This window comes from Zootoca vivipara, chromosome 15, assembly GCF_963506605.1.
Source record: "Zootoca vivipara chromosome 15, rZooViv1.1, whole genome shotgun sequence".
NCBI lineage: Eukaryota > Metazoa > Chordata > Lepidosauria > Squamata > Lacertidae > Zootoca > Zootoca vivipara.
Window position 1 is genome coordinate 41,574,163 of NC_083290.1, and position 15,441 is coordinate 41,589,603.

Here is a 15,441-nt window from a genome sequence, read left to right on the forward strand (position 1 = left end):
CGGGACAAATTGCGTGAGCAAAGCCAGTCCCTTCGCTTTTCTATGACGGCAATCCTCAACGTGTTAGCGTAGAAGTAATCCCGTTGAGTTCAACCGGATTTCTTTGAAGCATGCACAGGACTACAAGCTTGTAGAATGATCCTCCGCAAGTCTGACTGACCTCCATGCCATGCATTTAAAGCACGTGGTACTCCCTCAAAGGTATCCCGGGAACTGTAGTTTACGCACCACAGAGCCACAACTCCAAGCATCCTTCACAAGCTACAGTTCTCAGAGTTCTTTGGAAGAAGCCGTGTGACATGTGCTTTCAATGTACAGTATATGAGTTCTAGGATCGCATCCTTTACAGCTCAATCCTAGGTATGTCTACTCAGAAGTAAGTCCGGTTGAGTTCACTGGGAAGGAATTGCTCCTGGGTAAGCGTGTGTGTACGGTTTGCAGTTCCATTTAGGGAGGAAGTGTGTGTACACAGACACAATACATGGAGAGTATCAGTGATGTTTCATTAATCCTATCTTGTGCTTGACCAGAGAGCCAAGATTTTGGAAATAAAGCTGAAAACTGTCTTCGTGCGATGGTAGTTCCGTTGAAATCCACGAAAGAAGCGATGGTAATAGTGCAGCCACTGAGACCACCGCAATTTACTCACCAGCCTCGACTTGCTCCAGAGTAGACCCGCTGAGTTGGAGTAAACGGCTTTGTTATCCACGGGGTTGGCAGTTGGCGGAGAGCGCGTTATCCTCCCATGTGCGATTTACTTAAAAACCCCATTCATTTCAGTGCAACTTTAGGGCGCAATAAATGTGATGGGTACCATTCAAACGTGATACAGGATCGTGCCGTGTTGAAAACGAAATTAGTGTCATTGCGTTTAAAAGTAAGGACTGCTCAATGCAGGCAAATCCTTTCAGGGATTTAAGGTATTGTTTAAGAACATTTATAGAGGACCAACGGCTTGGAGACTTTTCCTGTTCCTTGCCTGACAGGCCGGGGAAGTTCTCCTGCGGAAGCTCCAACGAAAAGCACGAGAGCCGCGCAACAGCCACATCCTGCTCCCATTAATTCAGGCGACTAACCCAGGATTGTCTCTAGCATCACAGTAAGGACAAATTGTGCTAGGATTTTATTTTAAAATTTGCTTAAAAAAACAACAGCAACCTTTCGAAATTCCTTTAAAAATAGAAGCAAAGCCTTATATCGAGATATCTCAATTCCTAGGTTAATATCCATTGGTGGATGGAGAGAGGGAGGTAAATGCTAAGTATTTGTGCACCGCGGTGGCTTTAGATTTATTAGGTCATCTAACGCCAGAGCTGTCATGAATATGGACAGAATAATTTAGAAATCACCCTTTCTTTTCCCAACCCCTCCTAATCCTGAGAAAAAGCACCCCATCACACAAATACATACTTCCCAAGTCTATTCCTTAAACAGAATTGTAAACCTTTATTTATTTATTCGAAAGGGGTTGATTAAAAAATGGGCAAAACCACTCTTCCGACAGAAATATAAACGTAAGATTTAAAAGTCTAGGCTAACCCTAGAATTTGGTTTGAAAGCGGAGTTCCACGTTACCTTTAAGAGCGAGAGGAGTTTAAGAGGGGAGTTGTGCATAATGAGGCAAGGCAGCCCAGGCTCTGTCGCTTTAACCGGGGGACATCTGATTCCCTCATCTGGCAGATGGTCTCTGAGTCCAGATTTGCATTCATTGTCTTGAAATCTGTTTTCCCGTTGGTGTTATATAGATTTCAGGGGCAGATCTATACCCCAGATCGCAGTACAAAAGGAACAGGGGGGGGGGTGGGAGGTAAATGACACCAAGCCAGCTTAATTTATATAGAGATGGTATTATTTCCAGTAAAATGAGCGTGGGCGGATGGAGAGGCTGCAACGTTGGGTCAGTATGTTTTGCATGATGATTCACTACAAAGAAGTTTTGTGTGTCTGTGTGTGGGGAGACACACACACACACACACACGGCATATATGACAAGAGGACTATAATCCTCTGCACGCTTACTTGAGAGTAAGTCCTTTTGGAAGCTGTGGCTTATTTCAGAGTACATATGCATAGGATCGGACTGCAAAGGGCTAAAAAAACCCCCCACCAACCTCGGGTTTTTTCTCTCTGAGAAATGGTGTGTGAAGAAGTATGGGATGGGGTGCATATATCCAGCTCCCGCGAGCTGTGAAATGTTTGGAAGATGGATCGAAAATGTTTGCTTGGATCCCGTCTTCATCCCCACCCCAAGCACCCACCAACAAATTGAAAATTTAAAAGAAGTATTTTGCTGCCCCATCCTATGCATATCTACTCAGAAATAAGCCGCTGCTTCTTTCAAAGGGACTTGCTACCGAGTAAGCGTGTAAGACTGGGAGTCCTACCCTACTGCCTCCTCACAAATAGCACATTGCTGGGATCTCTTTCCCTCTTCACAGTCCTTCCTGTTTCCTACCAGACGCGTGAAACGATATATATATAACACAGCAACAGCAACACATTATTAATTAATTAACTACTACTACAACACTATAAAATGGAACATGGGGGGGGGAATGGGACGACGCTCGGTGGAGGAAGAGTAACATTTGCGGCCGCAGCCGCGAAGGAAGCTGATCTCGGTCCTCTTCAGAGGTTAACAAGCCGAATACAAAGTATTTGGTAAGCAACTTACTCGCCTTCCTTAGAAAGCTGCCTTGCCCTGTTCCATCTCCCCGCGAGGTTCCCGCGCCCCGCCCACCAGTTGTTGTTTTAATTCCCCGCTCCTTGTAAGCCGCCGCCGCCCGCGTGTATCAGTTTGGAGACCGAGTCTCCCCTTCTCATCCAATGGGGCGAGACTATGCAAATAGAGGCGCCTTATATGGCAGCACGCTCCTCCCCTTTTCCTAGGACGTTCTCTCCCAGCGCTGTAACCCATTCATGGGGAACTGGGCACCGAAAACCAGCCGCGCTTTGCCTGGTTCAGAGGGTGTAATCCGACTCTCTTTAGCTGCGTCGCGTCCTTTTCTTTTCCCCATTGATCCCCGGCTTCTTTTCTTTTCTTTTTTGTGCCTCCCCGCCCACTTTTCTTCCCCTTCCTCGTGGATTAGGGAGCCGTCAATGCGACCCTGGTGTCTCCGCCGAGCAGGTGATCCTTGAGGCTGAGCGAGGACTGCGCTGTCCTGCGGTTTCCTCTCCGGCGGGGCTTCTTCGAAAGATGATCGCCAGCCTCGGAAGGGGCTGATCAGCGCAGCAACAACTTCAATCTGCGAGAAGCTAGAGAGGGACGGAAAACTCACGCAGCACCCCCTCCATCATTCCTTTATTCCCTTTCTCTTCTTAAAGTGCCATAGCAGCAGCCCAGGTCCTCCTTAAAGACGGAAGGAGCCCGCTAAGGCGAACTTCTTGGGATTTCTGCGTCTCCTTGTTTTGAAGTTTCAGCTTCGTCCGGAAAGGGGAGCGCGCGTTGCGGGGGGGGGGGGGAACCGTTGTTTTGGTTTGTGTTTTGGAATAAACTTTTCCAATGTTTGGGATCCAAGATACTTTAGGAAGAGGACCCATCCTGAAAGACAAGGTGCTGGGCTCAGAGATGGATCCTGTCCGGTCCTGGGTCAGGAATGTCGGCGTGGTGGACGCTAACGTCGCCGCTCAAAGGTAAGTGGACCAAACCTTGAATCTTGCAAAAGAAAAAAGTGATGATCGCGGCGATTATTTCCTTTGCTCCTCGTAGTTCTCTCCAAATAATCCGTTAACGATCCGCAGTGACTCTGGAACAGCGGGAGGCTCTTGCTGTGATCCAGGCGATTCCTGTTTATTTATTTACGTTTTAATGCAGTCGTAATAACCAGGACCAGTTGGGGAGAATCCCGCCTGCTCCAAAGCTACGGCCTTTCCCCTGGTGGGGGCAGAATCAGTGCAATATCTTTTTTTGCGAGGGTGGGAGCCGCTTTAACCGTGAAATCCCAGCGATGTCTTACCGGAAAGCAAGTGCCATTGAGTTCAGTGGACTTTGTTCCAAGGAAGTCTTCGGCTCCCCCGAATGGAAAATGAATTGAGCTTCAGCAGCTTCCTTACATCCCAAGGATCGTGCTGTTAGCCCCCCCCCCACCGCTTAAGGAACAGGCACCATGGGACATGTTTGTAGACACTTAGAGGGATGCTGTTCTGTTCTTCTGCAGTTTAAATGCTATTAGGTGATTTTAGGCTGCAACCCGGCCACTGCCACAACCCAGTCTATGGCCAGGATGCTTTCCCGCCTGCAGACAGGAGGACCATTGATGCAGGCGGTGAATCCACCGTTCTGATCTTCCTTGGCCCCAATTCAGATAGCGCTGCTGTACTTAGGGCGCTCATTATGCACCACCCCAACTTTAGCTGAGAAGATGCATTGCTTCCTTTACCTCAGTGAGGTGAGCTAGCCCCATGCTTAATCGGCGGAGTGAGGGCCCTAGACCTCTGACCCCCAAATCTTGCCCTATCGCCATCGCAGTTCATACACTCAGGAGGTTCGTCTGAAATCAGCTTTCAGCTTAAGCCCCCCCCCCCCAAGGATGGAGGAACTTGCAGATGTTAATGCAGAGTACAGTATCTTCTCCAGGTTATCCCAGCCTGGAGCTCCATGACTCAGTTTAAGTAAAAAAACACCACCTTTTAAATTTACGCCACACTTCAAAGCCCGGATGCTAAAATGTTTCGGGGGTGGGGGAGAGGGGCACTACGCACCCCCCTTTACAGCGCAATTTTAACCATGTCTACTCAAAAGCAGATTTCAGTGGGGCTTGTTCTGAAGTAGTTTGGGGCAGGATTGCAGCCTTAAAATGTCGGGGGCGGGCGACAGGGTTGCAAGCAAATCTAATAACCTAATCTGGAAAAACTAACAATCTGACAGCTACAGTGTAGTTGAGCCGAAGTGAAGCAGATTTAAAGCGAGCGGGGCTGCGATCCTAAACATACTTTTAAGGGTGCAATCCTAACTCCACTTACCCGAGAGTAAACTCTCTTTGAATTCACTAGTACTTAACTTCTGAGTAGGTAGGGTTAGGGTTGTGCTGTAAATCGAATTGAAGTCGATGGGGTTTACTTTGGAGCAAGCAAGCTTAAAATGAGGCGCCATAAATATATAATATATAACTAGGCAGGAAATGACATTCCGGTCAATGGAGCGACAATGGATTTTTGATGGGGTGTAAAGATCTGAAGTCGGCTGTAGCTCTGCCGACAGTAAACTCCGCTAAATAATAATGCCTATATACCGACGGGAGTTTCAAAGAAATCTGTGTCCTAAAACGGACCATTGATCTCACTTAGCAACCCACACCACTCTGTGCAAGGCAGACCAACTTTTAATTCCGAGTCATGTAACAAATGGGATTTAAGACCTAGCGGCCCCAAATGCTCTTGACCCGAAAAGAAGATCCACAGAAGGAAACGTGGAGGAAGGGTGACAGGAGAGAGATCACTGTGGATTCCAGGCTTTAAGAGAGCCGCGGATCTTTCGTGGCTTTAAACTTATCTTCACGGCCTTTTGGAAGGGAAGCTGCCTAAAGCCGAGAGAATCTGGAGGCTTTAAAGCTCAGTTTCCGAAAAGGAAAGTCACCGGCGCAGGAACAAACTCCATAGAGGCCCAGATACCACCGCGCTTTAATCGGCCAGCTGTGCTCCGGATACATTACAGGCATAAATATCCTAGCCCAAACCTAATGGGGGCTTACACAGAAGTATTTTTCGTTGAACTCTATGAGACTTCTCGAAAAGAGTGCTGGAGGAGGATCGTAGCCCGAGGAAGGTCTAAAACTCCTCTCCAAAGACAGAGATCAACCCCGCGGCTCCTTCTGGCGGCTCTTGGCGTTAGGAACCAAGACACCACACCAGCTGCTAACTCCGTGCGATAGATTTGCTTTCTAAGAAAAGCGGGAGAGGATGAAAACCAGCACGCCGATCCTGGAAACACGTCCTTGCAAATAAGTTCCAGCGGTTCCAGCAACACCTGCCGGACAAGGAAAGCACCGATTTGAAGTGAGCCGAGACTTTTTTGTTCGCATTGGGGATTTTCGTGAGGTTGAAGTCGTGGCCCTGAACCTGACAAGACTCTCATGCAAAAGGTGATTGCCGGGAGCAGCTTCCACACTGACACCGATCAGTAGTACTTCCGCGTGTGTTCGGAAGACTTTTTAACGCGGCAAACCTGCGCGCGCTTCTTCGACAGGGCGGCCGCCTCTGGAGTTTGACGGGACTTTTTACCTAACGCGCATTCAGCGCCAGCCTGCAGGATCACAGCTTTGCTAGGTGGATTTCCTTCCTAAATCAATTTCCCAATAGATCTGGAATCTGCAGAGGAGAAATTCGGAGATGGGTCAGAACTGTGCTGGGCTCTAGGAGGAGGAAAAGTGTCTGTTCCTAGGCAGATGAGAGGATCTTCCGGACTGAACTGGAACGCAGGGAGAATTAAGTCTATCCTGCAAGAGAGCGAAAATAAACATCCATCTTCTCTCCAGGGCCGTAGCCTCCCTCCTCCTGTGAAGAAAGCGGCAGGATCGGCTTTCTCTAGGGGAGGTTTCCCCCCTCTGATTGTTCTAACAGGTCTTCCCACCTGGAGGCGCAAAAACAAACCACCGCCCCAAACTTTTCAAACTCCGTTGAGGAAATAAAGCTCTGCCATAATGAAATGAGGAAACGAGGAAATAAAACTCTTCTTGTCCAGACGGAGTTAACTAAATTCAATTGAAAGGTTTTTTAAAGGGAAATAGAATTTTAAATGCCTTTCCAATGCTCTTAGACGCATGTTTAAATTAGCAGGAAGTCCCATTAAACTTTCTGGGATTTATTCGAAGAAAGTGAGGTTAGGCAATTAGACCTTCCTAGAAAATAAAGTAGGATTTTTGGATCTTCAAACAGTCGCAAGTGTCTCCCCATTTTCCTCAGCGTTTGATAGAGCAATCCGGGGTAAATTCGGGGATTTAAAGCGGGGTAAGCCAAAATTAATTCTTGGTCTTCAATACATGCTTGGAAGGTTGTGTCCCGCCAAGGAATAAACAGGGCTGCCCCAATCCTGAACAAACTTCCTAGGTCAAAGGGTGTCGCCTGGGCAATTTTTTCCTGGAAACAAATCATTTTGCTTTTAGTGGGAATTATCAGAATTATGCTTTTAAAACGCTGTAGCGTTGACCGTTCTTCAGACCCGACCTTTTGCATATTTACTGGGAAATAAGCCCCACGGAATCTAATGGGGCTTCTCCCCAACGTAAGCGGGCCTAGAACAGGTAAGACTGCCTGCACCCTCAGACTGCAATCCTATAGTCTACATTTACCTGCGAGCGAATCCCATTATAAACCAATGGTTTATTTCTGAGCATTACTTCTGAGCAGACATGTCTCGGATTGGGAAGTTAAAATGGGAGGAAGTCCCAGTAGGATCCGTGAGATTTAAAGTAAACCTTCATAAAACAGGGCAGGAGAGCGAAGCAGGCAGCAGGCCATAGTCAAAAGTCAGTGCTCAACTCGTATTGTTTTGCACACTTAACAACGGCGGCGAGGGCTATTTAAAGCGGTAGGATTTACTCCGAAAGATATGCATAAAATCCGTGCAAGAAGAAAGGGATTTGGAGGGAGGAGGGGGAGTGAAATATACGATCCTATGCAAACTTAACTCCGAGAAACTTACAAGTAAGCGAAGAAACTGATTGGATCAAGTGGGAATCTATTCCAGGGAAGGAGCCTAGCCGACATCTGCTGAACACGCGCAGGGCCCTGTAGTATTTAATCTTCGCTTGTTCACTGGTCAGTGACCCAACAATCCTAAACGCCTTGACTTTGAAGCCAGTTGGATGGGCCTGCCTTGTCTTGGAAGTTTCGTCCTGTTCAGCGGTCCGGCCTCCTCCGAAAGCCGGGAGGTTGTAAAGGCGACAGGTATGCACATTGTCTCAGATACACTCCACTTCCTGCTCTCACCGCCCTCCGCCGCACGACTCTACGGTACCTAAAAGAGTTCAGAGTCCGCTGAAAGCTTCGAGACTTGCTTTTCACTAAATTCGTTGAGAGGACTGAGGCTGCTGCCAAGAGAGCAGTTTTAGACAGCAAAGCGTTTACCTGGCTGCAAGCCTCCATGAAAACAGCAGGATTAAATTTCCGAATGACCCTGCGCCGGATTGCATTGGCAATTAGGAAAATGCAAATCGTGCCATTGACACTATCGACGACGCCCCGGGCTTAAGCGAGCACTTCCTTTGGCAGTTTCTCCGAAATCGATGAACTTTCCCGGTTCAGTGCTACGCTGTCATCCTCCCGCCGCACCGCCCCTAAGAAGCGATGCGTTTCGAAACGGGGTAGCCATATAGAAGGGGAAGGGAACCCCCTCGCATTGATCACCATTCATTGATCCGAATTGGGTTCTTAACGGGAAGCGCACAGAAGTCGCTTCGCTGCTGTTTAACGAGACAGACCCTTTCCTAATCTTCTCCAGGGAACAGCAACTTAAAAGTAGTCCACTGAGCCTCAGGCGTCGTGGGTTGGCGAGCTGGATCGGGTCTAAAGCGAACAGGGACCTTTGGTGGTTGGGAATGCTTCGAGTCAGTTCTTTTGCCCTGGGCTATTTCTCAATGGACCTTGCTTCCTAATAAGACCAGGCGGTTGAGAGGGAGAAATGAACGGATTTGCGTATGTTTGAAGGCTGCTGCACCCAAGAAACTAAACTGATTTGGAGATTTCGCGATCCTTCTCTGACCTTCAGTTCCGGAGCTTCTGTTTTAGTACTGGTAAAACACCAGGATGTATTTTAAAAACACAAACACCACAACTCTCTCTCCCCCCCCCTCAGTACCGCTATCCTCCAGCTTCCCCCAAATTAATGGTAGAAAATGTTAGCGAAGATGAGAATGAAAGTCATTAGACAGAGCCGGCCTTACTGTTAGACAGGGGGGAGGCGGCCCGGTCCGTGCAATAGTTGTTTTGAGGTGTGTGTGTATGTGTGTTTTGGGTTGTTGTTGTTTTGTTTTGCAGCGTTAAAGATTGGCAAAAGGAAAACAGCTCGGTTTATTCTAATTCTGATTTATTTGAATTTTGTCTTACATATATTACAATGATAAAATGTGGAGGATACAGTATTCTGCCTCCGAGGCACGGGAAGCAGAATACTGGTTGGGCCATCTCAAGTCAACAGTGCTAGAATCTGAGGCGGGCTTCTTGCAGGTGAATCGTCTATTGGGGCTCTTTCCCCTGGTGCTGCTTCCCCCCTCCCCCGCTCCCCTCTGTGCCCACTACCAAAAGTAAATAAATAATAAAAACAACATTGCGACCCCTTAAAGGCCCTGTCAAATATCTCTTGAGGCAGAAACCTTAGAGTACCCGACCGGTCAGACGCCTGCAGTGTTTGCTTTCTTTCTGTCAGGCACATATTAACGGTTAGCAACCGGGCTAAAATAATCTGGAAATAGAAGAGGAGGAGGAAAGAGTTCTTGCATTTGATGAAAAGAACTTTAGCTGTATGGCCGAAGAAACCTGTTGGTTTTTAAAGTGTTACAAAACTCGCTCTCAGTGTGTGTGACTGAGTATGCGGAAATGAAAGTAACAGCCGGATCCGATCCGTGTTTGACTCGGAAACTCTGTGGCAATCCTGTGCATGCTAATACTGTTGGAAGGAAGTCCCACTGAATCCAGCGGGCCTTGCTCCTAGGAAGCGTGTATCGAGGAATGCAAACCAACGCTGAACTCGGATGCGCGCTGCGCTGGAAGGCCCACCGGGCGCAGCAGGCATAGGATCGCGCTCAGCCGCGGCGCCTATTTTACGTCCGTTCACATTTGCTCATTCATTCCACTTCTTTCCCTCCTTTTTCCATTTCCTTTCTTCCACAGCGGCGTGGCTTTGTCGCGAGCCCACTTCGAAAAGCAGCCGCCCTCCAACTTGAGAAAGTCAAATTTTTTCCACTTCGTCTTGGCGCTTTACGACCGGCAAGGGCAGCCCGTGGAAATCGAGCGGACGGCCTTTGTGGACTTCGTGGAAAACGACAAAGTAAGGCTTTTATCAGACTTGATGGCTCTCTCTGAAACCCCCTCTGAAACCCACCCCACCCCCAAAACCCCTCCACGTCACCCCACTTGTGTCTCGCTCCTTAGCGTTAGCGCAATTTTCAAAAAAGACAAATCAAGCTGAGATGCTACCGACTTCTAAGAAAACGATCGTTAGAATTGGGGCTTTTGAAATAGCACTCAGCTGCACATTCAGGCACTCTCGGATTTATAGGAACTGAATCTTCTTGGCAAGGACTGATTTATCAATTACTCCCTGGAGTTCAAAAGGCGCAACCCAACTGCCAGGAGGTTCTCCTGCGCAAAGCGCCGATTGAAATACACCTGAGCCCCGCAAGTGCAGCTCCCGTTCATTACTACCAGCTCAAGAGAACTTCCTCGGAGCTTGCCTTGCTGGTTGATTTCATCTGGGTTCAGAGGCTTGTCAGTTTCACTTCCTGCAAGCCTTCCTGCAAAGCGGCCCGCGATTCTGCCAGAGTTAAGCACTTCTGCAGCATGCGCCTACCCTTGTTCGTTCAAAAGTGCGCCATTGGGCTTACTCTCTCATAAGCTTGCTTAAGAACTGCATTCTTTACGCGATTCCCAACAGGACTTAGAAGCCCTTAACTTTGGCGAAGCTGGTGCTCCCCACGGCTACTGGGCATAAACGTTTAAAACTAGCGCCCTGCGTTTTGTTTGTCGAGTTATACTGCATATCATTAACCGATGAGATCTTCTCTGGTCCACTAGGTGACTACTGACGTAATTTTAAAATAAGATGTTAAGTCCTCCTCCTTCCTTCCCAGCAGTTTTCTCTGGGCCCTTTCTCTCTCCCCCCCCCACGTCTTTTCCCAGGGAATTTCCAGGTCAAGTGCTGGAATTTGAATTTTGCTGCTGAAATTTCTGTCTCCAAAGCCTCATCATCCCGGATCGCTGGTCCAGGAGGCAACATCACGTCTCCATCAGTCGCGGTTTAAACACACACACACTTATTTTAGCGAAACTAAACTATACAGGTTATTGGCGTCAAATTTTAGAGGCAAAAACTCCGTCCCGGATCAAGGCAAGCCGGAAATGTCCGAGCAGCTCTCCGGCGTGCAAAAGTCCTCCGCATCAAATTCTTTTTCTGTAGCACTTAAGGAGAAGGGGTGGGGTGGGGTGGGGTGCCAAATCTTGGGCACTCTTACTCGGAAGGACAATGGGACCGACTTCCGTGTAAACCACGGATCAGCTCGGCCAGCACAAGAAAAGGTTAATTTGCGCCAGTAAAACACTTTCCTGTCTACCCAGAACTGACCCCAGTTTAGTGGGACTTGCTCCTGAATATAAAATATGTAAATGCGATATTGTGCCGGCAACCGTATTTGAATCACTTCTCTCTCACTTCTCGGCAGGAACAAGGCAACGAAAAAACCAACAATGGGACCCACTACAAACTGCAGCTTCTTTACAGTAACGGTGAGTCTCCTCCCTCTGGGGTTCAGAAAGAGTGATCAGAGTATTTGGGGAGCTCCTGTTCTAAAGGGATAATGTCTCGATTAAAGCTAAAATCAGAAAATTTACCCCCACCTCCATGTTGAAGTCAGTCAAAGAGAAATAACTGATCCTGGTATGGATGCTGGTCCCAGTTCTGCCACAGGTAAATACGATTGACAGGTCAGTATGGTTTAAAAAACCTCACAAACTCTTATGACCATAATAGGCAACATGGGACCAAAACCCGATGCATGTATTCAATGGGAAATTGATTCTTTTAATTCATTTCTTTAAAAAAAATAAAATGAAAAAATGTCCATCTCCAGTAAATGGGTTTGGTAGGTCTCATTTCATTTCATTTTTTTAAACTACTGAAGCCTGTTTAATCTGGAGTAGCAGCAGGGCAAAATAGAGATGCATGTGCTCCTTGAGACTAGTGCCTATTTCAATCCAGTTTTGATGCTTCCTTTGCCAAAACAAATTCCCAGAATTCTTCATGGCTAAGATGGGGGAGTGTCCAGCACTCCAGCCACCATACCACACTGGCTCTCAATAGTGTAATAAAACTGCTAGCACATTTGTAAAACTAAGCAGGGTCTGGTCTGGTATGGTCTGGGGGATTGCGTGTTGAGAATTCCTGCATAGCAGGGGGTGGACTAGATGACTCTTGGGCGTACCTTCCAACTCCACAATTCAAGTTTTGTGGCGTCTTTAAAAGACTGGCCATTGCAGCATGAAGTACATTGGGCTGGTGTTGTGAATACCAGTAAGTGTGATAAGCTGTATAATTAAACTCCTTTTGAGGTTGCAAAGAAATGTTCATGTTAGGCCACCACTCTGTTCACAGCGTAGGTCACCCAGTCCACTGGTATGTAAGTGTGTGTGTGTGCGTGTGTGTGTGCAACACTACCCTGTTCCTGGGAACCAGCAGCCCCCGCCACACCACTCATTTCAGCAGCTTTACTAGATAAGAGAGAAGGGAATGAATACTAGTGCTGAACCTTCAGCTTCTTGAAAGTTTTCTTCCTTTGCAAAAATGGCTTCCTTTTATTATTTTTTGCTTCATTTTCAGGGAACGTTCAGATTTTGGTTGGGTCAGCATTTTGATGTTACCTTCTTGTTGTGAGGTGGCCAAAGGTGGCACACCCATGGGTCTTGAATTTCCTGGACATGTTCAGAATACTGCAGTCTGAAGCAGTGTCTGGGCAGAAATTGCTAAAATATCTGGGAAAATCCAGACGTATGGCAACCCATGTTGGCAGTGTTGTTTTTGGCGATTTCCCTTAAAAATAGCTCCAAAACTTCAATTTTTTGTGAATTTGTTTGAAATATGGCAACCCTGACATATATTCCTTTCCACTAAACCTTCCCGCCACCACCAGCAGTTTGCAGCCTTGCAGGCTCATGGAGGGAGTTGCCACATGATGTCTCACTCTGGGCTTTAATTGAAGGATAGGAAGGTTACAGGGTATAGACCAGGCATCCCCAAACTGCGGCCCTCCAGATGTTTTGGACTACAACTCCCATGATCCCTAGCTAACAGGATCAGTGGTCGGGGAAGATGGGAATTGTAGTCCAAAACATCTGGAGGGCCGAAGTTTGGGGATGCCTGGTATAGACCACTGGTGAGATTATTGGTAGTGTGAAAGAAAAGATACAGTACTGTCTCTTCTTCTCCTTCTTCTCCTTCTCCTCCTCCTCCTCCTCCTCCTCCTCCTCCTCCTCCTCCTCCTCCTCCTCCTCCTCCTTCTTCTTCTTCTTCCTCTTCCTCTTCTTCTTCCTCTTCTGTGATTACTCATAGCCGAGTAAGATTGTTTTCCATAAACACGGTTTTAACAATGCAAGCACACCTTGGACACTTGAGAAGCGAAGTAAGCATTCCACTCATTAGAATGTCACTGAAATTTTCTCTCCCCTTTGATAATTCTCAAATGCAATTTCATTTCTCATTAATTGATGGGGAACAGCCAGGGGGTGGAGGAAAATGTAAGAGCAATTTTCAGCTCAGCATCAATGAATACATTGATCTGGATCTGTAACCTAGAAACAGCTGTTTGGATCAGAAGAGGGTGGAGCAGGAGTGGGGAATTGGTGGCCCTCCAGATGTTGTTGGGGACTTGAACTCTCATTTGCTAGCATGGCCAATGGCCAGGGATGTTGGGCATTGTAGGCCTCCAGCATTGGGAGGGCTGCAGGTTCCCCATGCCTGATTTAATGGCTTGAGGAACTGATCCTTTGGAATTGTCTTATTTTTATTCTACCATGTTCTTCAATGTTCCCTGTAGGTGTCAGAACTGAACAAGATCTCTTCGTTAGGCTTATTGACTCAGTCACAAAACAGGTAAGATTTTCTGCCTCCTGCCCTTTAATTTCCCTACATACTAGAATTTCTTCCTAATCAAAGCTATGTCTGTAGCACCCTAATCAAATATTGGTGTTTCTCATATCCAAACTATTTCTAGTGAGATTTTTTAAACGCATAGATTGCCTACTATGTGCAAAAAATAATAATGCTTTCAATAATCAGACCTGTTTTTCTCCCTTTCTTTTAAAAGAATCAATTAACATAATACTACTAACACATTCTGCTGCTGCTGCTGCTACTATTGCTAATTCCCCTCTCTCAATGCTTGTTCACATTTCTATAGCCTATCGCCTATGAAGGACAAAACAAGAATCCAGAAATGTGCAGAGTTTTACTCACCCATGAAGTTATGTGCAGGTAAGTTGGCTTCAGTTATTTATGTGTCTGAGGGCATAGTATGCAGCCACCTTGCAGAAGCTTAGCAGGTGACAGAACCCCTGAACCCCGTGTATTCCACTTTAAACTCCATAATGGAAGAAAGGCAGAATATCAATGTATTAAAATAAAGCAACCCCTTTTCATTGGTGCGATGTGTGATTTGCACAATGAAAAGGGTGAAAAGTTTGCATTATTTGTAGAAAGATCCTGATCATATTAGCCCAAAATAATTTTTTAACCTGTGATCTTCCAGTTGCTATAGAACAGGCACCCCCAAACTTTGGCCCTCCAGATGTTTTGGACTACAATTCCCATTATCCCTGACCACTGGTCCTGTTAGCTGGGGATCATGGGAGTTGTAGGCCAAAACATCTGGAGGGCCGCAGTTTGGGGATGCCTGCTATAGAATAACAGCTCCTATCACTCCTGGCTTCTTGGTCTTGCTGGCTGGGGCTGATGGGATGTTAGGAGCTGTAGTCCATCTGGGAGACCTCAGCTTCCCTGTTCTTGGGCTTCAGACAGATTCAGCCTTATCTGAAGATAGTGGGAACTGAATGTGGAATCTTTTCCATGAAAACATGTTCTTTACCATTTAGCATCCTTGGACTGTGCTGTGGACTCTATGGAAATAAGCTTACGTAGGAAAGTTGTGGAAGTGATCTTTAGCATCCAGCTGTGCATCTATTACACAACCAGTTTCAGGCTTGCTGAGTGGAAATTTCGATTGATAGATTCCTTTAGTTGACACTTTTTGTTAGTTTTCCTGGAAAATCTGTCAGATCACCACTGCAAAGTTCTGCATGGGTACACACACACTGGGCTGTTTCCAATGTAGTGCTGTGTTAATGTCATTTAGTGGTATATGGGTTCTGCTGGTGAAATGGCTCATGCCAGCGGAATGTTGTTGCACAAGTAAATGCATAATCAGGTTGCTAGTAACTTAGTTGCACAACGGATTGTGCAATCTGTGGCAGCAAGAGGCTCCATTAGCGAAAGCACGCCTCTAGTTAAGAACAGTTTCAGGTTAAGAATGGACCTCCGGAATGAATTAAGTTCGTAACTAGAGGTACCACTGTAAATTGAAAACCTGTGTGTGTGTGTGTGTGTGTGTGTGTGGTGCCAGAAGATTAACTGGGTAGGAGGTATTGAATTTTTTAAAAATGAAATCTGAGGGTTGCAGGCACCATATCAGAAGCGTTCCATCCTTCTGCTACACATTTGGGGTGAGGTAGGGAGATTGCATC

At 46.8% G+C, this 15,441-nt stretch overlaps 1 protein-coding gene across 2 annotated transcripts in view; it reads left to right on the top strand.

Moving 5' to 3' along the window:
• The first annotated feature begins 3,080 nt into the window (after positions 1-3,080).
• Positions 3,081-15,441, top strand: part of EBF2 (EBF transcription factor 2) — a 259,251-nt gene continuing 246,890 nt past the window's right edge. For both annotated transcript variants that reach the window (XM_035138787.2, XM_035138788.2), the window contains exons 1-5: positions 3,081-3,633; positions 9,826-9,982; positions 11,373-11,436; positions 13,740-13,795; positions 14,103-14,176. In XM_035138787.2, the coding sequence (XP_034994678.1) occupies positions 3,503-3,633; positions 9,826-9,982; positions 11,373-11,436; positions 13,740-13,795; positions 14,103-14,176 (482 nt within the window). In that variant the 5' untranslated portion in view covers positions 3,081-3,502. The remainder of the gene's footprint in view (positions 3,634-9,825; positions 9,983-11,372; positions 11,437-13,739; positions 13,796-14,102; positions 14,177-15,441) is intronic.